Source organism: Syzygium oleosum, unplaced genomic scaffold (assembly GCF_021117445.2).
Source record: "Syzygium oleosum isolate NSW1041296 unplaced genomic scaffold, Sole_v2.1 Sole_v2.43, whole genome shotgun sequence".
NCBI classification, from domain to species: domain Eukaryota; kingdom Viridiplantae; phylum Streptophyta; class Magnoliopsida; order Myrtales; family Myrtaceae; genus Syzygium; species Syzygium oleosum.
The window spans coordinates 646,868-673,259 of record NW_026607527.1 but is presented as its reverse complement, the minus strand read 5'-3'; the positions used below and the strand labels follow the sequence as shown (position 1 = coordinate 673,259).

The 26,392-nt window shown below is 39.8% G+C and overlaps 2 protein-coding genes across 2 annotated transcripts; one reads left to right on the top strand and one right to left on the bottom strand.

The window, feature by feature from the left end:
• The first annotated feature begins 2,743 nt into the window (after window positions 1–2,743).
• On the top strand, window positions 2,744–6,031 carry LOC115668477 (putative disease resistance protein RGA3). The gene is made up of 3 exons (XM_056306329.1): window positions 2,744–3,118; window positions 3,164–5,299; window positions 5,390–6,031. Exons 2-3 carry the CDS (start codon window positions 3,411–3,413, stop codon window positions 5,643–5,645), a joined length of 2,145 nt encoding a protein of 714 aa, XP_056162304.1. The 5' UTR covers window positions 2,744–3,118; window positions 3,164–3,410; the 3' UTR covers window positions 5,646–6,031.
• A 13,760-nt stretch (window positions 6,032–19,791) lies between these two features.
• Window positions 19,792–24,435, bottom strand: LOC130136214 (iridoid oxidase-like). Its single transcript, XM_056306376.1, has 3 exons — window positions 23,880–24,435; window positions 21,923–22,326; window positions 19,792–20,544 (listed from the first exon to the last, which is right to left on the bottom strand). The coding sequence occupies exons 1-3, from the start codon at window positions 24,385–24,387 to the stop codon at window positions 19,933–19,935; spliced, it is 1,524 nt and encodes a 507-aa protein (XP_056162351.1). The 5' UTR covers window positions 24,388–24,435; the 3' UTR covers window positions 19,792–19,932.
• Window positions 24,436–26,392: the final 1,957 nt, after the last annotated feature.

Genomic DNA, 26,392 nt, shown 5'->3' with positions numbered 1-26,392 from the left:
CTACAGAGAAGCTGCAGCTGATTCATACAGATCTCTGTGGTCCACAAGTGACTCCTTCACTAAATGGCAGCAGGTATTTCATTATTTTCATTGATGATTATACTAGAATGTGCTGGATTTACTTCATGAAGCAAAAGTCAGAAGTTGCTGAGGTATTTTTGAAGTTTAAGAGATGGGTTGAGAACCAAAGTGGCTGCAAGATTCAGGTCATCAGATCTGATAATGGAACAGAATACACTTCACAGACGTTCAACTCTTTCTATGAAGAGGCTGGAATTGAGCATCAGCTTACTGCTCCTTACTCTCCACAGCAAAATGGAGTTAGTGAGAGGAAGAATAGAACCATTATGGAGATGACTAGGTGTCTGCTACATGACAGGAATCTACCAAAAGAATTTTGAGCAGAAGCAGCAAACACAGCAGTTTTTCTGCTGAATAGACTGCCTACAAGGTTATTGGAGAAGAAGACACCCTTTGAAGCTTGGTTTGGTGTTAAGGCAATTCTAAGAAATTTGAAGGTGTTTGGCTGTCTATGTTTTTCTCATATTCCGCAGGTCAAGAGAGACAAGCTGGGAGAGAAAGCTGAACCTGGGATCTTTGTTGGCTACAGTTTAGTGTCAAAAGCCTATAGGATCTATCAACCACAGACAGGGGAAGGTGATCACTAGCAGGGATGTTCAGTTCCTAGAAGATGAGCAATGGGATTGGACAGATGAGCCACAAGGCAAGCACAAGGAGGTCTCACTGGAACCTGATGAGCTGGTGGATGATGTTCCAGTTAGAGGTACCAAATCTCTTACTGATATATATCAGAGGTGTAGTGTGGCTGTTTTGGAACCTGCAGGTTATGAGGAAGCTAAAAGTGATCAGAGGTGGATGAATGCAATGAAGGAAGAGTTGGCTATGATAGAAAAGAACCAGACATGGGAGCTAGTGGAGAGGCCTGAAGACAGAAAGGTAATTGGAGTAAAATGGGTTTTCAGGACCAAACTCAATCCTAATGGCTCAGTGAATAAGCATAAGGCCAGGTTGGTGGTGAAGGGATATGCACAGGTTTGGGGAGTTGATTTCTCAGAAACCTTTGCTCCTGTGGCAAGACTGGATACAATTAGAATGACTCTTGCTTTGGCAGCTCAACAAGGATGGAAGGTGTATCAGTTAGATGTGAAATCTGCATTTTTGAATGGAGTGTTGCAGGAGGAGATTTATGTTGAGCAGCCAGAAGGCTTTGTCACACCAGGCCAGGAGGAGAAAGTTTATTTGCTAAGAAAGGCTCTCTATGGCTTGAGGCAAGCTCCCAGAGCATGGTACAGTAAAATGGATGAGCACTTACTAGGCCTGGGTTTCAAGAAAAGCCTCAGTGAATCCACTCTATATGTCAAGAAGTTAGTATCTGACTTAGTGGTGGTGTCTCTTTATGTGGATGATATGCTGGTGATAGGGAGTAATAGTGCTCAGATTACTGCATTTAAGCAAGAGATGATGAAGATGTTTGAAATGACTGATCTTGGTGAGATGTCGTATTTTCTGGGGATGGAGGTTATGCAGACTCAGAATGAAGTTTTTATCTGTCAGAAGAAGTACATGAATGAGATCCTGAAGAGATTCAATATGGAGGAGTGCAAGAGTGTAAGTACTCCAATGGGTCAGAAGGAAAAGCTTCAAAAGAAGGATGGATCAGAACTTGCAGATGAAAGAGTTTATAGAAGTTTGATTGGCTGTCTTATGTATCTCACTGCAACTAGGCCAGACATCATGTTTACTGTAAGTGTCTTGTCTAGATTCCTTAATTGTGCAAGTGAGTTGCATATGGTAGCTGCAAAGAGGGTGTTGAGGTACTTGAAAGGTACTCTTTCATATGGAATTAAGTTCTGCAGAATTCAGGAGTTTAAGTTGCAAGGGTATTCTGATAGTGACTGGGCAGGATCTGTGGATGATATGAGAAGTACTTCAGGGTATTGCTTTACATTTGGGTCGGCATGTTTTTCCTGGTGCTCAAAGAAGCAGGAAATAGTGGCTCAATCAACTGCAGAAGCTGAGTTCATTGCAGCTACTGCAGCTGTGAATCAAGCATTATGGATAAAGAAGCTGATGGATGATCTGCATTTGGAGCAAGAAGAAGGCATAGCAGTATTTGTGGATAATCAAGCTACTATGGCCATTTCACAGAATCCAGTATTTCATGGAAGAACAAAGCATTTTAAGGTCAAGTATTACTTCTTGAGAGAAGTGCAGAAGGCTGGAGAGGTGAAGCTGGTGTACTGTAGTTCGAAAAACCAAATTGCGAGATATATTCACTAAGTCATTTCATGTTGGTCGATTTGAACTTCTCGGGCAAAGCTAGGAGTGTGCAAAAGACTTGATCCAGGAGGAGAGTGTTGTTGTATCAAGGCTGCACTATCTATTTTCTATTTAGTCAGTTTGCTGATGTCCTATTATCTAGGAGTTAATTAGTTGTGGTTTTATTTGGTCAGTCCTATTTTGTAGGAGTGTTTAGCTGCATGTTTTCTTTAACTGCTTTGTTAGTTTGTTACTGGTTTTGTGGACCAAGCAAGTTGTTAGTTAGTGGGCAAAGTGTAGTTAGTGGGCAACGTGTAGTTAGTGGAAAAGCTTTAGTCTGTATTTAAGCAATTTCAGTTTTCTGAATAGATATAGAAGTTCCCTTCCAATACATTCTGTCTTGCTGCAAAATACAGATTTTGCTGTCAATTCTCCTTCTGTTCTTAAAAAAACAACAGTAAGAGCAGTGAGGGAGAGAATATAAGCAATTAAGGCTGATAGGGGATTTCACTTGGATGAGCGCCCTGAGAGAGAATGGAGCAAGAGAGAAGAGACGCACTCATTTATACGTGAGGGAGATATTAAAGGGAGAGATGATGATAAGAAGAAGATTATGAAATTTTTACTGGATTCAGACGTGAAAGAGCACATTTCCATCCTTCCAATTGTTGGTATTGGCGGGCTTGGAAAAACGGCTCTTGTTCAATGTGTATATAATGATGAGACGGTCAGCAAACAATTTGACTTGCAAATGTGGGTTTGTGTCTCTAATGACTTCGACGTTAAAAAAATAGTGAAAAATATGATAGATTGTATAAAGAAGAAAGAACCAAATGAGGTTGTGATGGAATGGTTGCAAAGTGAACAGAGGACAAAAATCGAGGTTGTGGTGGAACAGTTGCAAAGTGAACTGAGGGCAAAAATTGGTGGAAAGAGATCTTATAGTTTTAGATGATTTGTGGAGTGTAGAACGAGAAACATGGCTAAGCTTGAAAACTTTATTGGCTGGAGGTGCTAGAGGAAGCAAGATACTTATAACTACTCGTCTTTCTTTGGTTGCGGAGATCACTGGCACTGCTTCGCCTCATTTTCTCGGCGGCTTATCTGAAAGTGTGTCTCTTGATTTATTAATGCAAATGGCTTGTCGAAAAGAAGAGCAGATGCAGGATCCTGACATGCTAGCTATTGGCAAAGAGATAGTTAGAAAGTGTTCTGGGGTTCCATTGGTTGTTCGAACCGTTGGGAGTTTACTATTCTTTAAGAAAACTAAACCCGAATGGTTACATTTCAAAGATAATGAGCTCCTAGAAGTGTCTCAAAGGGAAGACCGCATAGTATTTGTTCTTAGGCTAAGTTATGACCATCTTCCTTCACATTTGAAACAATGTTTTGCACTATGTTCATTGTTTCCCAAAGATTATAGGATAAAGAAGCAGACTTTGATCAATCTTTGGGTGGCAGAAGGATTTATCCAGCCATTGAATAGAAGTCGGCATTTAGAAGACATTGCTCATGGGTATTTCGTGGATCTACTTTCAAGTAACTTCTTCCAAGATTATGAAAAAGACATAGAGACTTGCAAGATGCATGATATGATACATGATCTAGCTGGCTTAGTTGCAGGGACTGAGTGTTGGGTGGCATGGGAAGACACAAAATCCATACTTGAAAGAACTCGTCATATATCTCATGGTTTGACTTCCAATTTGATGCGTGAACTTCCAATCTCACGTTTGAAAGCAAGTTCACTGAGAACATTTCTTTCTGCTATGCCCGAACCTACATATGGGGAAATGGAACAAAGAGAACCAACAAGCGAAGTAGATCTACGCCAACTCATTCAAAGTTTCAAGAGCTTGCGCATCTTGGATCTACATGCCACGAATATCAAGAACGTGCCGAGGTCCATTTGTAAGTTGAAGCATCTCACGTATCTCGATTTCTCTCACAATAATGCACTCAAAAGGCTTCCTAACTCCATTACAAGATTGCAAAATTTGCAAACACTTAATCTCTATAGTTGTTCTGCCCTTGAAGAATTGCCAAGGGGTATAAGGAAGTTAGTCAGCCTTCGAAATCTAGACATAAATGAATGTTGGAAACTTAGTTATGTGCCACATGGACTAGGGCAATTAAGTTCTTTGCATAGACTAACACGCTTCATTTTGCCCAAAGATAAAGCTCTTCATTGCCGACTTGGGGAGCTAAATGGGCTTAATAACATTGGGGGAACCATTACGATTGAAAATTTGGGACACGTGACGAATGCAATACAAGAATCCAAGGCTGCAAACTTAATAGGGAAGCATTCTTTAGAATCTTTGGAACTTCGATGGGGCTATCTTGATACTGAAGATGAAGTAATCGGGGATAGAGATGAAGCTCTATTAGATGGACTGATGCCGCACTCAAACCTACAGAACTTGAAGATAAATGGATATAAAGGTAAGAGCTTTCCGAGGTGGATGATGGATAGCCTTGTGTTTTCCTTGCCAAATTTAGTTGAGGTACACTTGCAGCAATGCGGAAGATGTAAATATCTCCCTCAATTGGGCCAACTACCTCACCTCAAGTCTTTAAGTATTTGGGGGCTGGATGAATTGGAATACTTCGAGCCAGACCATTCATTCATCACAACACCATTTCCTGGTTTATTAAGATTACATATCGGTTACTGCAAAAACTTGAAAGCCATGCCACTAACTCCACATCTTGAGGAGTTAATGCTGAGTAAGGTCAACCTAGAGTTGATAAATCAGATATTTGGCCTTAATAAGTTGAAGAGTCTGGATATCTCAGAGATGGATTTTCTAGAATGTTTGCCCGAGAAGTGTTTCCAAAGTCTTACTTCACTTGAAGATCTTAGCATCAGTTGTTGTCATCGGTTAACTTCCCTCTCACTTGGTATGCAACATCTAACGAACCTGTTGAATGTCTCTTTTTTGTATTGTGAGGAGCTTAATTTATCCAAAAACGAAAGCGATAACATCTTGGATTTACAAGGATTGAAGAGTCTCCAGTTTGTGGACCTCGTTGACATTCCCAAACTAGCATCTCTCCCACAGTAGCTTCTATAGGTTAGCAATCTCAAGCGTCTTCGTATTTATAGGTGCTTAAATTTGAAGGCTTTACCAGAGCAGATCGAGGCTCTTCAATCACTTCAACAGCTTGAAATCATCCGGTGCCCGTTGTTGACATCATTACCTGAAGGGATGCGAAGGATTGCATCCCTTAGTCACCTAAGAATTGCAGCTTGCCCAGATTTGGAAGAGCGGTGCAAAAAAGATGCAGGTGAGGACTGGTACAAGATTGCTCATATCCCGCACATAATTCATGAGCTCGAATATTACGATGATCTCTTATGATTAGAAATTCTCCACTTATCTTTTTGTAGGTATGTGGTCCTTTTTTCTCAGAATTTACATGAATAATTTCTTTTGAATTGTGTTTCGATACTTGATTCAATTGGGAAAAACATCACCGAATGGTTTGGACACATCCTTGGACGCAAGTATTTACACGGTGAGGAAATATCCACGTTGTTCCTTCATATGGCCCCCAATGGGATGCCCCTAAACTAAGTGCTCGATTTATCCAAAAGTGTGAGGAAAACAAAGAAAACTCATGCTCCTTCTCTACCAACTCCGAGCTCTTAAATTTGGCTCGGGAATCATGCCATAGATATAGTGTGAACTCTACTTATTTGATTTCACAAGGAGTACAATGCATGCATAGTCCCATGATTGTGGAAGCTGACAATGAAAACTCTCATAGATGAATCGATGTTTTTTTTTTTTTCCATTAATTGCGTAATGAAACTGAAGAATCATCCGTTCACGGCTTTAAGGAAATAATTGCTTGTTTGGTCGTTTGGCTTGCTTGAACCTAGTATAACTTCGACAAATGCATTTGTTTTCACGTTGCCTTGACTATTCTTTGATTTTCTCTTACCCTCCTTTTCACATTGACACAATTTCTCAGTGTAATTACTATGTCAAGATATGCAGTAGATTTACTTAATTTAATCTCGCATTAAGTTATAATAATCTTCGAAAGGATCCAAGTGGTTTCGCTACTCATGGCAGCAACATAATTTCACATTCATTCTCGATCTATAACACTGACTTATATATGGCGTTTATCAAATGACATTCTAATTTAATTAACTAAAATTTATATATTTCACAATGATAGCTATTAAAAAGACGATAATCGGTGAAGAACAAAGCTATCCCTAACAGCAAGAATACCTGCCCGAATGGACTTAAGTGATGGCTCAAGGCTTGTCGCCCCGTTGTCGCCTAAGCTTGCCGCTAAAGGGATTTAGCGACTGCTTTGTGAAGCCGTTGCTAGCTTTTCAGGGACGGCTACCAGTGCCGTCCATAATGGCTATTGTGATTCAACTTCATTCTTGTGCCGTGAATTTCGCTAGTAAACTATAGATCCTATCGGTTGATTTACAGGACCAACAAATTGTTGGCTTCGTACTCTGATGGTAATTTACCAACAATGTAAGGAGTTTACAGGCGTCAAATCCAAAAGCTAGTTATCACTATGTTTAGAAATTTACTACTTCAACAAACCTTACTATTTGACCAAAAAAAAAAAACCTTACTATTTGTAATCAGCTTATTCATTCTCATTCCTGTTTACTCATATTTGACAAAGTTACCAATGTTGGCCCAACTTTAGGGTAGTAAATTATCAACAAGTTTAGATATTAACCAGTCAAAACAAAGTTGTACTAGTCAAATTATCGTGGTAGGCTTGCTTTCAAGGCGATAAGTTGCCGACAATTTAAGAAATTTACCAAAGTAAAAATAACTAGTAAGTTATCAACCTATTTAGAAATTTGGCATCATAATAAAATCTTACAGTGCTAACATACAAAGAGATTTAGCAATTTGTATTCATTTACCATCACACACTTCAATTTACTAATGTTTGGCCAAGTAACCAGTGTAGACCCGCTTATAAGGTAATTAGTTAACTACTGGGAGTTGCCCTAGTAGCCACCCTTCTCAAATGGGAAGGGAGAGGTGAGAAGTTCGAATACTCACCTTTTCAAAGTGGGCTAAGGGTGGAGACTTTTAGTTTCAGGTGTGGGGTTTGACTCCCATGTTTTGCAAAGAGATGGAGTAAAAATCTGAAAGTAAGTTGAGAATTAGAGTAGGACAAGAACCAAAAAAAAAAAAAGTAGTTAGTTGACAGTGAGGTAAGGAATTTAGCCAAGTCAAACTCAAAAGTTAGATATCAACTAATTTTTACTATTTAAAACAATTATTACCAATGAAGTCAAGAACTTACAAAGGTATTATCAATTTGTATTCAATGGTTTGTAAATACTCTTCAATACAAGTGAAATTTTGAAGGGAAAATCGTCCTGAACTTTTGGAGCCGTATCAATCGGCATTCCCACTTTATGAAATCTACACTTTCCATCTCCAGATAAAACCCCAAGTTCTGCAAGACTAATTTACCGCTCTTTCAGAAAACCCTAGCCGTCAACTACTCCCCAGCCCAGCAGCCACCTACAAAATAAATCGTTGCCACCGTGTCTACCACAACTCGCCGCCATTGCGCTACCCACTGTTGAGGTTGTCCTACGTTGGTTGTAGAAGGGACTGGTGGTCAGTTTAAAAGTATAAGGAAAAACCTCACCCTTTGAACTAATTTTTGGGGTGAGAGAGGTCCAAGATCACCCAACACTGGTATCAAAGCCCAGGTTGCCAGTAAGTCTGGACCCAATAATCACACGAGAGAGATACGGGTTGTCGCGACTCCGACCCAAGGCCCGATGTGTAGGGAAGAGATTGTTGAGGTTGAACCACATCGGTTGTGAAAATGGGCTGATGGTCAGTTTATAAGTGTGAGGGAAAGCCTCATTTTTTGAATTAGCTTTAGGGGTGAGAGATGCCCAAGACCACAATATTGGTATCAGAGCCTAGGTTTCCAACAAGTTTGAACTCAACAGTCACACGGAAGAGATACGGGTTGCCGCGGCTCCGACCCAAGGTCTGACGTGTGAGGGAGAGATTGTTTAGGATTTCCCACATTAGTTGTAGAAGGGGCTAGTGATTAGTTTATAAGTGTGAAGGAAAGTCTTACCATTTGAACTAACTTTTGGGGTGAGAGAAGTCCAGGACCACTCAACACCCACGCTTGCCACTTTCCCTAATGCGAGCTCGAGTTTGTGCTACTGCCCCTTGCTGACTCAAGCTCAAATGCGAGCTCTGCTCAGAGCTCGGCCACGCGAGCTTGCAGCCATGGCCCACTTTGAAACAAAACAAAAGGCTATGCCGAGCTCAAGCTCATCATGAAGCTCAGCCATAGAGAACTCCACATCGGTCGAGCCAACCTTGATCTGGATTATAATGGAGGTTAAGGGCGGGGAAGTTCGCGTCAACCTTTGAGCGAGGGGGTTAAATGCGTGGAGATCAACTTTCCGCATCAAAAGTGTCAACTTTAAAACCAATTAACTTTTACCTTTTGCGATGTGTTCATCATTTTTCGAGCACAACTTCATAGACCATCAGACTGCATATCAATTTATGCATTCATAGAGGTTGAATCCTCAGTACTTGTTGGATTGAAGTTTTGACGTGGCTCCATTCCTTCGGAAAAGTCTGCAGCAACTTGTTGACATTCTCTGCATTGGTGTACGTCTTGCCTTGGCTTGCAATACCAATGTTAATGTCAGTGTGTCTCGTGTACATCAAGGTGAGGCTTTCTTCTTGCTTCATCTCAAATATCTTGTAGTTTCTTAGGATAATGTTCATCTTGGTTTCTCCGATTATGTCAGTCCCTTCAAAGGTGACTTCAAGTCTATCACATATTTCCTTTATTGTCACACAAGAAGAAACTCCGTTAAATTCTGATGTTGAGAAAGCACAATGTAAACTATGAATCGCTTTGGCATTAAGAGTAAATCTTCTGGTCTGTTCTTCTTGAGGAATGACTCCTGGAGGTGGAATACCATTGGCAGGAGTAGCTGGTTCTTCTCCTTCAACTGAATCTACTGGAATTACAGGAATTACAGGAATTTGAACTCTCCGAGGGGCAGGAGCAAATGTTCCTCCTTCAATGGCATTCCATAGTGGGTAGTCCATGGATTGAATGAAGACCTTCATTCTGCACTTCGAATACCCATAGTTAGTTCCGTCAAACATGGGAGGTCTAGAAATACATTGACCTTCAACGAACAAAGCTCCAACCATGTTAGCCATTTGCAAATATCTTTATGCTTAGAAATACAACATTTCAGAGAACAAGCAATCAAGCTTTGCTACCAATTGTTAGGACTAACACTACTACCTAGTAACCTAGAGGGGAGATTACAGATTTTAAAATTTTTCTCCTGATACTTACAAGAGTACTTTCATAGAGGCGAAGACAAATAAACAGGTCCCGATTCTTCTAGTAAACAAGTAAATGAATTAATTAAAAAGATATAAGACTTTGCAAGTAGATATATAGTGGTTTGGCCTATAATCAAGCCTATATCTACTCTCCCTGACTGGCAATAAAATATTATGTTGAAAATTCCATTAGTAACCTTCAGAGGTCACAAATAGTAGTAGGTGCTGCTTTTACTCAAAACTATTAGATAACTTTACTAAAACATAAGCACCGCTTTCACTCTAAACACTCTCTGATCACAGGTTACAATACACGAACCCTTTTAAAGGAGAACAAATTAGAATACAAGAAGTGAACACTTTATGAGCACGAGAGCTTTCAAGACAAATGGAAAATAGAAGCTCTTTCAAATTCTGTCACGTTCCTCAACAATCTTTGAGATATGTTCATTAGAAGTCCTAAAACTTGTCGCAAAAGTGCAATTAAGTCCTAAAACTTGCAAAAAGTGCAATTAAGTCCTAAAACTTGTCATATTGGTTCAATCAAGTTTTAAAGTTAACACTGTCAAATTTATTAATGGAAAATGCTTATGTGGCATATTTTAATATTTTCTCTTTCCTATGTGGCGATGATGCAGCTAAAGTGTGAAACATAAGACTAAAACGACTTCATTTTGGCCCAAATTTAGTTTTTAGTACTAATTTTATTTAAATTAAATTAAAAGAAAAGCTTTAAAAAAAAGAAAGGAGGAGGAGGACTAGCAGGGGTCGCCGGGCCCCGGCTAGGGGCCAGCAAGGGCCTGCGGGCCCTTGCCCGGATTTGGGGGAGGGTTGTGACCCCTCGCCCAGATCTGGTCGAGGGCGTGCAAGCCCTTGCCTGCCGTTGGTGAGGATCACCGGCCCCTGGCTGGAGCCCGACGACCCCTGCCTGCTGTCCCCTACCCTTGCCGGCCCCTCCTAGCAATGGTGGGGCGGCGGCGGGGAGGGTGCCCCTCCACCCTGCCTGTCCTCCTCTCCTTCTCCTTTTTCTTTTTTTTCTCTGTGTTTTTTTTTTCAATTTGAGCTTATTTTTTAAAAATAATTTAAATAAATTAGTATTAAAATAATATAAAAAAGTCACGTCATCTCCACGTCGGATAGAAAAAATAATAAGACCGTCACGTCAGCATTTTTCGTTAACCAAATTGGACGGTGTTAACTTTATGACTCGATTGAACAAATTTGATAAATTTTAGTACTTGATTGCACTTTTTGCAAGTTTTAGGACTCAATTGCACCTTCGTAACAAGTTTTAGGACTTCTAATGAATATATCCCTAAATCTTTTAAAGACTTACAACCCTTGGTTTAGCCATTGGAGATTCCTCTTCTTGATCAAATACTCGTTGGACAAGAGTTCCTTCGCGAGCATGCAGACTGCCCATACAGTCTGCTATTGCTGGGTAGAAAGAAGGTTACTCAAATTGGGGGCTTCTGCCTCTCTCAAGAGTCTTACTCTCTGGGTGGTTGCATAAAAGGGGTAAAATTGCTGTGATTTTTCTTTGGCTACTTTCAGTGTAGTCCAGATTTTGAAACTGGCTATCAACTTTTGATTATCAAAGGAGGTTTTGGTCTTCTTATTCAGGTGATAGAAGCACGTCACACGTCTTCCACCCCGTCGATAGCAGGAGCTGCTTCTACCTATGATCCTTCAGTCCTTTCACTCTTCTTGTTATAGTACGACATTTCACTAATTATCCTCCGGTCATTCCAAACATATTGGCCACTCTAGTTCTATCCATTTGTTTACTTTTCTTTGGTCCGTCCAAGTTCTCACGAACTTTCCGTTCTTTGACTTGTTCACCTTCTGTTCAGATTCATTCAGCTCTTACACACCCTGGCGTATGATACTTTGTTCACCCTGGAAGAGGCAAAGCAGTCTAGAGGTGGCCACGGTTCGGAACCGGCGGTTCCGGTTCGTGGCCAAGTGTGAACCGGAACCGGCCGGTTCCGGGCCGGTTCGATTTTTTTTTTTTCTGTTTTTTTTCTTTTCCTTTTCCTTTTCTTTTTTTTTTCTTCCTCCGCGGCCGGTCATAGCCGGGGCCGACGCAGAGGTCGCCGGCCTCAGGCGAGGGCCGGCCTCGCCCGATGCCGGCGAGGTCGAGCCTCGCCCGATTGCGCAGCGAGGCCGAGCCTTGCCGGGCGCCGGGCGAGGCCGGCCTCGCCCGCCCCAGCGAGGGCTGGCCTCACCCGACGCCGGCGAGGCCGGCCTCGCCAGCCCCGTGCGAGGGCCGCCCTCGCCGCCGCGAGGGCCCCTCGCCCGACGCCGGTGACCTCGCACTGGCCCGGCCATGGCCGGCCACGGAGGAAGAAAAAAAAATTAAAATATAAATTATAATTTTAAAAAACAGAAACAAGGAAAAAAGACAAAAGAGAAAAAGGAAAAACAGAAATGAAAATAAAAAAAATTAAAAAAATACTATTCTTGTGATAGAACATTATTCAATATAAATTGTGATTAAAATGTAAATTGTACTCAAATTTGGGGACAAAAAGACAAGAGAGAAAGAGAGGGCTTCAACTTAATAAATTATCATTAAGCACATTACAATTCGTTACAACGATCTTAAAAAAAAAGGAGTACAATATATATACCCTAAAATTATCCCAAAACCTAAGCATTCCGTGCGCAGGGGACCAGAGGTCACATATCGTCGGATTATATTTCGGTTTCCCTAAGCTCACGTGGGCGTACCCGGTATGAGAAACAAAAGTTCCCGAAATATTTGCCAACTTCAATAGTTCTTTTACCCTCAATCGTCATTACCCGTTCCAGTACCGAAACTGGTAGCGGTAGTATCTCCATCGTTAAAGAATTCGGATTCATTATTCCGATCTATCTCTTGTTGCCGGTATTGAGCCTTCGTCCAATCAGCAACACAAGCTTGCATCTCCACTGATTCTGGATCTAATCTTGAACGATGTTCGTTCAAAATATTACCTCCGGCACTGAATGCTTGTTCGACCGCAACTGTGGAACAAGGGGTTGAAAAAATCTGTTTTGCAATAAGAGAAAGGATTGGGTATTGGCTTGCGTGCCTCTTCCACCAATCCAAAATAAAAAAATCTGTACCACCTTCGGCTTCAGTAAACTCAAATAAAATGGTTAGATAACTCTCTAATTCAGAAATATTTCCTATTACTCCCTTTTGTTTTTTTTGTCTATGTAATAAAAGTTGGTACCCTCTACTAATTTTACCTGTACTGTCATTTTGTATCTCCGTAGATTGAGAAGATCTAATATCACCTAAATTATATTTAGTATAAAATTCATTATATAATTCTATTACTACGTTTTTAACCTCACGTACTATGGTTGTAACATTTGTCACATCATAATGTAAACATTGATAATACGCACGCAAAAAATCATTTAAGCCATCCAATTTGCAACGCGGATCAAAAACACAAGCAACTAAATAAATCATGGGAATTTCACTATAATAATGAAGCCATTTCATTTTCATTGCAACTATAGTATGTTGTAATTCAACATCATTTTCATATTCATCAAAAGTTCCGACAATATTAGTACACTCTACTAAAAATAAATGTGTAGTAGGATAATAAACACCAGACAAAGTATAAGTTGCATCATTAAAAACCTTTAAAAGATCTAAAATTTTTTGGCAAATATGCCACTCTTGTGGGTATAAATTAATCTGAGGTATATTATTAGAAATGAATGCACATAATAAATCTTTATATGCTAAAGATTCATTAAGCAAGTGGAAAGTAGAATTCCAACGAGTTGGAACATCTCTTGGAAATCTTTTTGGCTTTTTGCCATTATCTCTACAAAATTTACCCAATTCTTTCATTTTTTTGGGATGTTTTCATAAAAATTGAATCGCCGTTTTTATTGGTTGAAGAAAAATATCAAGAGTTTTCAAACCATCTTGTACACATAAATTTAAAACATGACAAGCATATCTAATGTGAAAAAATTTTCCGCCAAAAGCGGGTTTACAAATATTTTCTAACTCAACAATTGAAGCGGTATTTGCTGCGGCATTATCAAAACCAATTGAAAAAATTTTGTTAAGCAAATAATATTCTTCTAAAACTTGCCTAATTATTCTATAAATATTATTTGCCGTATGATGATCATCGAAAACTCTAAATGCAATAACTCTTTTTTGAATAGTCCACTCGTCATCTATCCAATGACATGTTATGCCCATGTAAGAATGATTTTGCCAATGATCACTCCAAATATCACTACCTATATGCACGCATCCATTAAATTGCATAAAAAAGTTTTGTAAATCATTTTTTCCATTTTTATAAAGATCTTTAATTACTCGTTTAATTGAATTTCTAGGAACACGTTTTGCTTGTGGAGCACATGCTTTTTGTACAAATTCATTAAAACCAAATCTTTCTCCAAAATTAAATGCTAAATGCTCAACGGAAATAAATTTGCCTAATTCTTCATTATAAGTTTTTTCATTAAAACGAAATAAAGGGGAAGTGTTAGGATTGACGTACCCGGAAATTTGTTGTTGCCCGATATCGATTCCCGTTTCGGTTGGATGTTTGCTCATAAGATGTCGTTTAAATATTCCATATCCTTGTCCATCTGTATATTTATATATTTTTCCACAATATTTACAAATTATATCATACCTTTTTTGACCGATATCAAACCTTTCCATTTTCGTGAAGTGATTCCAAATGTCAGATGTAAATTCCCGTTCCGCTTCCTTTGTTGTAGATATTTTAGCAGGAGGATGAAAACTTTCTTGCGTTGGGACGCGCTCCACATCACGAAAAATGTTGATTTCATCATCTTGAAAATCTGCATATTCACGAGGATCAAAAGAATGATGGGATTCCGTCGCGATATTCTTACCTTTGCCAGTTGGCACTCGACTTCCACTTGCTATTTTTCGAATGGATTGAGAGAATTGAGCGGATTAATTGGGAGAATTAAGAAAGAATTGCGTGGATTGAGAAAATTGAGAGAATTTCAGAAAATTTGAGAGAATTTCGAGTATTGAGAAAATTTGAGACTTGAGAGAAGAGAATTTGAGAGAATTTGAGAGAATTGTGTGTGTATTGTGAGAATTTGAGAGAATTTATAGGAAAAAAATAGAAGAAAATTTAGAATTAAAAAAATAAAACATAACCGTTGCAAAATTGCAACGGTTATGTGTTTTCTTTTTATTTATAAAAACGCCCGTTGGGGCGTAGCCGTTGCCCCAACGGGCCGCAAGGTGCAAGCCCGCAGCAGGGCCTGCACGTCTGCAGGCCCTGCTGCGGATAAATTTTTTTTTTTTTTTTTGGGTTTGGCCGTTGCCTGGCAACGGGCTGCTGCAGCTTTTTTTTTTTTTTTTTTTAAATTTTTAAAATTTTAAAATTTTTTTTTATTTTTTTCACAGAACCGGCCCGGAACCGGTGGTTCCGGGCCGGTTCAAATTTTTCTGGAACCGGAACCGGGCCCGTATGCCACGGGCCGATTTCGGTTCCGAACCGCGGGCCCGGTCAATGAGCCGGGCCCGGGTTTGACCGGGCCGGTTCCGGTCCGGTTTCGGGTCAAAACCGGCCCGTGGCCACCTCTACAAAGCACTTCACGCTTTGACAATCCTGTTAAGACACAATCTGCATATTACCTATGCATCCATCAACATCGCATGCGTTAGTAATTATAGGGAGGTTCCGCCAGCAAAAACCAAAAGAATTTCAAGTGTGGGAAATTTTCTATTCAAGGTGTCGTGACCTAAACCTTTTGCGGGTGCACCACCTAGGGGTTCGGCTAATGGAATATTAAGTCTAGGCCTAACTCGGGCTCTCCTAAGCCCTTACCAATTTGTGACTTAAGATTTAAGTTCTTAACATGCAAATCATTTCAATCAGGAGTCGTCACTAATCTATTTTTTGGTGGGTCGATTAGAAACCCAAGTGAAGTATCGGGAGAATTACGTTACTCCTATGAACCAGAGATTATAGATTCGGAGATTTGGTTACACTAGATTACTCTAACGCCATTTCGGTACCTTTTCTCTTTTATTTCAAAAAATATTTGCAAGCAGCTTGGATTGATTTTAAACCTATCCACTAACATGCGAGGTGATCATGTGGGTACGCAACCAATAATAAAACACTCAATAATGCAAAGTAATAAATAAATTACAAGATAGGGACTTACCTCAAAGCAGTGAAAGCATCTGCAATATTAGTTAGAAAATTACATTAACAATCCTAATATGATTTCTAATTAATATGCAATTTCACTCAAATCTTTTTTTAGGGTTTTCTCTGATGCAACGAAAACTAAACTTTGTGCAATGCATTCTACGTCTAGTACGTATGACATACGACATACGATTTATTTAAATGTCCTAATTCTAACAACAATTAAATGCACTATTTCTAATATGGCATGCAAATGAACCTAGACGTGAGATTTCTGACGAGAATTAATTAATATGCAACTGCTCTGATATGACATGCACGTGGTATTTTTTCATATTTTTTTAATTTAAATTCGGAATAAATAATTAAACTAATTTAGACATGTAATAATAAAATCTAAGAAAAGAATCTAATCTATTCTAAGAAAATAATCAAAATTTATCCTAAACATGCAATATATTATCTACTCAAATTTACCTAATCTTTTTGTATTTTTAATGGAAAGACAATTAATTCAATTCAAACAAAAGACAGAAAGAAACGACACCCAATCACAAGAAATATTATCCATATTCATTTAAGTTTAGAAACAATAGGTTGGCGAATCATATCTCGGGTATGAGGATCGGATTGGCCAATCTTCTGCACAATCGTGAATCATATCTTGGGCAGGAGATCGGATTGACGAAAATAGCACGTTATGAAATTAGGAAATAATTCCTAAGGATACTCGGGAATTCCATGGATACAATAATATTACTCGAAGATTCGCATAAAATTGCAATATTTCAAATAAGGAAGTAATATACTCGAAAGTCAAATTAGACGAGCTGTTTACCTAATTCGGATATTTGCTTTCCAAGTTTGGACCGGCGGATGATGGCGGACTCGACGGTGGCTTCACTACGAGGACACCTGTGAATTTGCTGAACGTTGCTGGAGTTTACACGAAATTGCTGACTTCACCGGTCAACCTGCAAATAATTTACCAAGGAATTCAAAGAATTTGTCCCGGGTTTAGTCAAGTATCACCCAGAGCCGTACACGATGAAATGCAGCACTGCAAACACTGTTAGAGGTGTAGAACAGCAGCTCGGGTGCAGCGGGTGACGCTCAATGGCTTCGCGGCACAGCAAATTCGTCGCCGTTGGCTCAAACTATTGCGGAATGGAGCAGCGGGTTCACGCCTGATTACTGGAGCAGAGACGTTGTCGAGCGGGTAGGACTGATCGCGGTGGTGTAGCACGGAAGAATAGCCACAAGGGGCGATCGCGGAGGGAGCTCTTTGGCTGGACGTTGGTCACGGTCAGAACATCAAATCACGGTGGCTGGTGAACAGGAACACAGCGGGAGTACCGGCTTGCGATGCGGTTGTAGGTTGAAGCTCACGCCGAAACACTAAAGGAGAAGGATGGCAACTCTCTCTCGCTTTCTTACTCTTCTCTCTTCTCTCGATGTGAATGTGCCGGCTCTCTTTTATAGGTGAGAGAGTCTGGGATATCAAAGAAAGAAAGCAAATCATATTTCCTTTCCCGGATGCTCAAAAGATATCATGTTTTTGTCCTTTCTTCATTTGCTTTGCCTTTTGCCTTCTGCTCACGGATCTCGACGCGCGAAGATCTTTAAAACATATTGCCTTCGCTTCTTTCCTTTGAAAATATGTCCAGCTCTTGTGATCGTGATCAACCCAAATATATTCTTTGGTTTTTTACCCTTACGGTCAAAATTGCTATACTTAACAAAATTATTTTCCAATTTTGCCCCAGTAAATGTTCTCTCACCTTAAGGATTCGGCCATGTCATGGGTCTTGGGACAATTTTTCTTCACCGCGGGCTTAGTCCATACTAATTAAGCTCAGAGCCATTCGTTTAAGTCCATCGGCCACCAATTCAATGCAAATGCAATTATATAAGCCTAAATACTTATTCAAATGCTCTTAATCTATATGCAATTTAACTAATTTATTTTTGTCTAGGAACCGGGATCGATCCCTAATTTTTTATGCAACGAATAACTGACTGGATCGCCAAAATTTAGGTGTCAACACAAGGGAACCAAAATCATGAGAGAGAGAGAGAGAGAGAGAGAGAGAGAGAGAGAGAGAGAGAGCTTACATGAAACTTACCTTGAAGATAAAAAGCAAATAAGTAATAGTGCATTTTTTAATCTTAAGGGGGGAACCTTGCAAAAGGCTCAAATAACCTTACATTACGTTTAGGAAGCTTTGCAAATGGCTGAGAACAGCGGTCTTGGAAAGGGTAAAAAATGGCCTTCCAAAGGGCCAAAATGGTACTTGTGCAAGGCCATTTAGGCCTTGTGTAGAGCAAACTAGGCATTGTCTATGCTACGTGGCATTGGTGAACGCTGTGGCAATTGCAAGGTCGCCCAACCCCACCCCCCCCCGGGAAAATCTGAATATGCATTTGGAAGAAGTATCGAGATATGTAGATTTTCACGAATCGGCCAAACGGATGGTGGAGATCAAAACTCACAATATCTCCTTCGAGAGAATTCGTGTAGTTGGAAAGCTTACTGCTAGATCTACTTGATTTCGTCACTCAATTTGTGAAGAACTATGATTTTCCCAAACCCATTGGGATTGAATGGCTGCGGTAACTCTCGTAGAGCGAGAACTAATTGTATGAGATCGAATCATTGAGGATCATACTTCCCAAATGACAACTCCACTGGATTATAATGGTAGGTTCTTATTAATCCAAAAGACTCGTAGAGAAGTAATATGAGGTTATATCTAGACCGCCACACAGGAATGCAAATTAATAATCGCGAGCATGCTCAGCGGCTCGGAAAGGAGGGCAGCAACTTGGCGCCTGAGTGTAGTGACAGGGAAGCAGTAGATTGGAACAGTGAAATTGGCAAACTCCGGTCAGCAATGCGACATGAGGACGGTCCAACGAAGCATGAACAGAGGCAGCAGATTAACTATTCAAACCAAAGAGATCTTAGTTCTGCAATGAAGACTACAACCGAAAGCGAAACGATCAGTGCAGGCGCCAGCAGTGCCACGTTGCTAACAAAACAGAACGATGTGGGGTTAGTCTAATTCGGCGACAGCACCTGCAAAATGGCGGCAACACAAACTCACGAACGATCTGGCCTACCTCGCGGTGCTAAGGCAGCACCTCAGATATGTCGGTATAGCGGCAATCAGCAAGTAGCAAGTTTGGTGACGCTCACGACAGAGCTTTTCGTTAGTAAGAGGATATCGTGCGCTTGCAATTGACCTAAGATGATGGACAAAAGATTGAACTCTGGTTTTTAACTTATTCTCTTTGTTTTGATCGATTTTATTTGTTGATGCATTCATTTTTTATGGAGTCGATTGGTCCTAACGAGAACTTAATTAAGAATCAAGTAAAAGACGAACTTACTAAACTAAATTAATCGGTTAGAAGTTCAAAAGCGAATTAGAAATTTAAATCCGAACGGTGCCCATATATATCCTTTTGGATTATGTACAGATTGATCATGATTATGAATCAAGATATATCTACAGTCTTCTGCAGCAAATTTACGATCTTGCATTTATTTTAGCGTAGTTTGAAAGAGTGACGAAGCATGTGGACCAAGACCATTTGAACCGTGTTTATATGGGTCTTATTGCAAAGTCCACATGATCAATTGTCCATATGGTTTTGACAAGATCTAAAAGATCATACAATATTCTTTTTGCTCCTTTATTTCATATTGGTCTCTCTGGCCTCCTTTTTATTTATTTATTTATTCAACAACCTGGTCGTAGTTTCTGAATCGGGAATTTATCGTATAGACTTGCGTCTAATGGATCAAGTTCATCACAACCATCCATTTTGTGGACTCACGTATGGATCCAACTTTAGAGTAATTTTTTTTTCCGACAAGTAAGGTTTTATCGATGGCATAAAAGGCAGGTGAGCTACCCTGCTACACGCTCAAGTCATACAATTTAAACATAACCCAAATGCTGACATAAGAACTTGTAGTTGCCCAAAGATACTTGTGCAGTTACAACAGCATTCTTAAGAAGTCTTCCTTGGACAGGTTTATTAATCTGACACAATAAGATGAGCGCTAATAACCTTAGGGTAAAGTTACCATGCATGATATTCGAAAGACCTCACACACTACGTTTCTTAAGTAACACTTTCAAAGGATGGAGCTTCCTTACGGATAATCCCGCCCGCTCTCTCATGTCCAGGGTTGCCGGAGTCAGACCACCGCCTAGTTCCCAATCGAAACAGTGAAGCAAGGTTGCAAGACCGAGATGAAGCACCCTATGCGCCAACGCGAGTCCGACGCACATTCTTCTGCCCGATCCGAACGGAATTAGCTCGAAGTTTTGACCCTTGAAGTCAATGTTAGATCCCAGGAACCTCTCTGGCTTGAATGCCAATGGCTCCTCCCAAGCATCTGGGTCTCTTCCGATGCTCCATGCATTCACGAAAACCTGGGTATCTTTGGGAATATCATAGCCCATGAAATTAGTTTCCTTTCGGGCATTTCGTGGGATAAGTAAAGGTAATGATGGATGCAATCTTAGGGTTTCCTTCACCACAGCTTGCAGAAACGGCATCTTTTCCGTGTCACTTTCTTCGAGCTTTCTGTTCAACCCCACGACCTGGTCAAGCTCATCTTTGGCCCTTTTCATTGACTCGGGTTGGCGGAGTAGCTCGGCCAGCGCCCACTCCATGGTGTTGCTTGTAGTCTCTGATCCAGCCATAAACATTTCCTGCACCATCAAGTAGACCCATTTAGTACAACATCTTGTCTTGCTAGAAATACCGCCAGTTTCGATTCTCGTGCTATAATTAAGAAATCCGGTTTCGCTTGAAAATGGCTCCCTAAAATGATCAAACATAATAGTTCCTATACTTTGAATTGACAGACAATTGTGCACAAAGAAATGAATAAGAACTTAATGATTGGGTCCTAAAATCGACCAGATGAATTCACTAATGATAACACAATTATTTATGAAAGAGCAACAGCAAGTGTTTGATTGGCAAAAGGAAATAAACAACTTGAATGGCAAGAAATAAGTTGCTGGGATATAACCGAAAATGAATTGCAAGAAAGTAAAGTGGATTAACATGATTAAATCTTGTTCTTATGTTTATGCGTCTTTTTCCTTTAAGATTCGCCCATTTTATAGTCTTTGGCTGATGGAATGACTATTACCACCTCAAGATCTTCACTGCTGCAACTGTCAGTCAACAACTTTGATAATTGTTCCTGCCTAAGAGTTGAGGGCAATAATTGTTCGCACTTGGTTTTATCCTTGCAGTTGATTTGATTTCGGCTAAATTTTGTGAGCCAATGTCAGTACGTCCTGACTCAATTGACATTGACTTGACTGACATCGACTCGGTTGTAAGTCAGTGTGCGAAACTATTCATGTCTTATCAACATAACTTTTTTTATTTCTCATAATCAATACTGGTGTTAGACCGTCGATTGTGTTCACATTCAAGAGCAAATTGCATGTGCTCGTCGACATACTAAATACTCATTTCTCGTGGACACCCAACATGCTCCATTGCAGATTCCTCTGTCTTAGTGGTCTCAACTTTTTTTTTATAAACATTGGCTCAAGCTAATTTCGTGTATAAAGCCATAGTCAATGTATGGTCAATGACATCAATTCTCATTAACTTTAGCTCTTTGACATCAAGCTAACTTTTTAGAGTGCCGACAGATTAACAGAAAAATTATTCATTTTGGGATACAATTTGAAGAAGATTGTCGATCTTAATCAAATCTCTTCTTTACGTTTTAAGACTTGTTGTTTACTAAGGTCTATAATACCTTCCACATTTGAAATATCACTTTCCATCAACTGTCTACAAAAACATTTTACACTTAAAGTTTGTAGAGAATATTGCATAACAAAAAGCTACTCCTATTAGAGATGTTATCACTCATTCTTGATTTGGCCAATCTGCGCTCATTTTATAATAACTAGCTCGAATGCTCAACCAAAACACAAGATTCATTAAGGGACCCTACTTGTTTAAATGTCATTTAAGTTTGCCACACCACTTTAATGAACCAAATTCGATCTAATTTCTTTGTGGCCATGTTGAACCTGGAAGAGAGGAGCAACTTACCAGAACGATTATGTTGACATTCTGTAATGAGAATTTGCGAGGGCCTTCTTTCCCATCGCCCTCATAATCCAACAACGCATCCAAGAAGTCGTTCGTTGCTCTAATCTTTCCCCCTAGCTTTCGCTCCTCCAATCTCTCTTTCACAAAGCCTTCAATAATCTTCATGGCTCGACCCATGTCCTTCGCCATGCTTGCCTTGATCCTTTGCGGATCCCACCATTTCAACCACGGCAAGAAGTCGGCCACGTTGGGCTTGCCGGCCCACTCCATGAACCGGTTTGTGGCGTTGAAGAACTCGGGACCGTCCTTCGATTTCGGGTCCAGCAGATCCCGCGAGAGCACCAGGTTGCCAACCACATTAAACGATAGGAGAAAGAGGATGTGGGATAAGTTGATTCCTTGCTCTTCATGAAAATGAAAACTTTTTAACGATTAATCCTAATCAGAGAATGTATGGCAGCATGTAACAAATTACACATGAAAATAGTAGTCTATAGTCAGAATCGAGAGGAATCAACCTCTAGACTGCTTGTGAGCTCTACTTGACTTACTATGTATGCTGCAATGTTCAACACGAAAGGTCGATTTTTCAAGCTCAAGTCGAACTTAGCAAAGTGCTTTATAAGCTTGGTTTCGACTCTACTTCACTAACAAAACTGAATTAGCATCGAAAACTCTTGATACTCCAACTCGACTTCCACAAATAAAAATAAATTGGAAACTCCAATTTCGACTTGAACTCGAAAAAAATGAAAGCAAGTTCGACTAAGGCTCTGTTGGTTTCGCCAAAAATAAATTATTTGAAAAATATTTTTTTTCTAAAAATTGATCGATTGCTTTACTTGATATAACTATCTAATAAAAATATTTTAATTATCGACAATAATTTATATCTAAATAATTTCATGAATGATGAAAATATTTCATTTATGCATTTTTGAAAGTGACTCAAGCGATTGATCTTCGGAAAATATTTTCCAAATCATTTGTTTTCCGCAAAACAAACTTACACTAAACAACAAATTAAATTCCTATAGCACTTGGGTAACTTGAGTTATTTACACTAGGGCTTATTTTATTTTACGGAAAAAAAATAATTTGAAATATATTTTCCTAAAATCAATCGCTTATATTGCTTGGAATAATTAGTCATGAAAAAATATTTATATTATTAGTAACAATTTATATCTAAATATTTTTATGTACAATATATATATTTTCCGTTCATTCAATTTTGTAAACGATATAATGGATCATTTTTAGGAAAATTTTTTCTAAATTATTTATTTTCCATGAAGCAAATGAGGCCTAATATTTACTTTTTTAATTTGTCAATTACAGTACACAAAACAAAGGCATAAAAGTATCAACAATCCCTAAAACTATTGCGTAGGGTCGAAGATCTTGATCCTATTTATAAGGAGCTTAAGATACGTTCCTCTCTCTCTCTCTCTCTCTCTGTTGCTATATTTTGCTTTCTTTGAAGAAAAAAAACTAGGAAAATGACACCATACGTACCATAACATTTGTACGGTGCTCAACTTGAGGGCCGTTACTTTTTTTTTTTTTTCAATTACTTGAGTATTATAACTTGTGTATGGCACTTACTTAAGTGCCATAACTTTTTTTTTCCGATCACTTGAGTGCCATATAACCTTTTTATTGATCACTAAGTGCCATAACTTTTTTATTGATCACAAATTTTCAGCACTTGAGTGAACGTGTTTAAAAAGTTTTGGCACTCAAGTAATAAATTTAAAGATGGCACTCAAGTGATTGTTTTTTAGAAGTTATGACACTCAATTGATCAAAAAATATATTATGATATTCAAGTAAGCATTGTACGAAAGGTATGGCACTTGTGGTGTTCTTGTATAAAAAAAACTGTGCTACGATCATGCCAGGTTACACATGAAACACAAACGTCAGAAGTAACACCAAGTGCGTAAGAAATAACCTGCTGTTACTTGTTTAACCGCCATTTCTTCCTCTATATGCATGATCATGCTGTCGACGCACTTCTGCCTAAGGTGGGCCGTCTCGTTGACGCGCTTGTTCATGAGCAGCTCCGCAGAGCAGAGACGCCGGAGAGCACGCCAGTAGCCGCCATAACAACCGACGGCGAGTGAGCCTTGGTCATATTCGAGAGCCGTCAACGCATGGGGACACTTGCGGTCCGCGAATGTTAAGTCGTGGCCCTTGAAGAACTCCGCGGCAGCCTGAGCCGATTGGATCACCATGGTGTTCACGGAACCGAGCTTCAACCACGTGACCGGCCCGTGTTCGGCTTGGAAGCTGTGGAGGTTCTGGTGCGGCATGGTCCCGAGGTTGAGGATGTTGCCGATCATGGGCCATGCCGGGGGCTGAGGAGGAAGGTTGGTGCGCTTCCGGCGGCTGAGAAGGAAAACTAGAAGTGCCGTAAGGAGGAGGCCGAGCCAAAGGAGCGAAGTAGGGCAGTACTCCATTTGGCTAAGCTTTGAGCTAGTGCTCACCTTGCCCTTATGTGATTATTGCACGTAAAATATGATATAAATAGACACACTCTTATTCTGTTCACAAGAAAGCAACCCAAACCAATAAAGAACAAGAAACTCAGGAGGTGGAAATATATGCCGTCCGCCCATAAAACGTGGAAAACGTGAATAGATCTTTTGGCAATGAAGAGGAGTAAACATGCTGGTCACGTTGCCTCCATTTCATCGAATTATGTAAAACTCGATTCTTACTTCATTGGAATAATTTTATTTTTCGTCCAACAGCTCACGTGAATCACGCCATCTAATGTTGTAACTCTTAAGTTTCACAATCAAGTCCTATAACTTTAGTTCACCATTCAATGTAATCCTCCGGTTACCAAAGATAAAGAATTCGTATTAAAATATATGATCTCTTGTTCTTCCTTGGATTTCACGGATTGTTTTATCCAACTTGTTTGTCCTACCAAAATCAAATAGTTATGTACTTACTTTTTCCTTATTAAGATGGCATGTCCTTTTTCAAAAAATATTATATACATAATCCAATCATCAATTTGATAGAAATATCTGATCTCCACTATCTAAAGGACTATTTGATATCGAAACATGATTTTTGCCGATGAATCCACCATGCATTATCAAAGAAATTAATTTCATCAAACAAATTCGCTGATAACCGCGGAGCTTGACCCTTAATAAAAACCAGTTAGTTTATACAACATTGCATTCATTTTTCTCGCCGCCTCCCTTCTGCACGTATAAACTAGAGGCATGATAGTTTGTTGATAATTAGGTTTCAATTCATGTAGGTCATCCGTCTCGTGAAGATTAGGGATCTCCCACACTCTTCAACTAGGTAGAATGTAGTATGAGAACCTTGGGCTCGATGGCTAAAATTTTGATTGACGGTGACTCCAAAGCCCCTCAATAGCATTGGTTCACACTCGGACACAATTTTCTTCCCGGTAATTTTGACCTGACTTCTCCAGATCGATTTATGTTAAATATGTCTTGAATTTTATGTACTCGGTTCGGTTTATCACCCAACCCGATATATTTTTTGTGCGATCCGAAAGTGGAGAAAAAATTGAGATTTAGTTCGCGATGCGGAGGGTTGTGCCGATAGGCCCAACTCGTAGCAAGGCGGATCGCTCGAGCTGGAGAAAGCGAACAAATGTCTCGGGGGGTTCGGGGGCGTAGCCACTGAGAAAATTTTTTGGGAGCACTATTTATACTGCGGCTAGGGTTTTTCATTGGACAGTGAGAGAATTTTGTTTTCGGAGAGTTTTGTGAGCCGTGAGCTTTTGTCGTTGTTTCGACTTCTGAAAACTGTACTCTATTTGATTATAGTGGAATCTTGTCTTGCCTCACCCGTGGATGTAGATCACTTTATGATCGAACCACGTAAATCCCTGTGTTCTGTATTTGTTTTTTCCGCGTCTGTTACTAACAATTTAAGACCCGAACAAGCTCAAAAGATTGCAAGCTAAGTATCACGATGAGTGTCTTTGAGTCTATTTTCATATGATATGTGGTTCATGCGCTAGTTCCAAGTATAGTTTCTTGAATTCGCATTTTTACGAAGGAACGTTGCTGCACTAGGCTACGGTGGCCTGTTGACTACGGTGGATTTCCAATAATCGTTTGGTCTGAAAATTTTACACAGGCTACGATGGCCTGTTGACTAACTACCCTTAACAATTGAGCCCAATCGGACGAACGACGAGCACGTATTTGCAATTTCCGCACGATTGCGCGGTCAGCTCGTGTCTAATCCGAGAAGCTCACTTTTTCCTTTTTTTTTTTTAAATTTGGTTGCCACCCTCTAATTGCTCATCATTAAGCCCCTAAGCCAGCCACCATCTAGTCCCAATTGGACTAAAACCAAACAAGAATTGAACTGTGACATCCCCGAATTCGGGTCTAGGAATCCAAAGGTATGTGGTAAAAGACTGAGCAAGTAATCTGAGCCGAGGGTTGGTAATAGATCGGA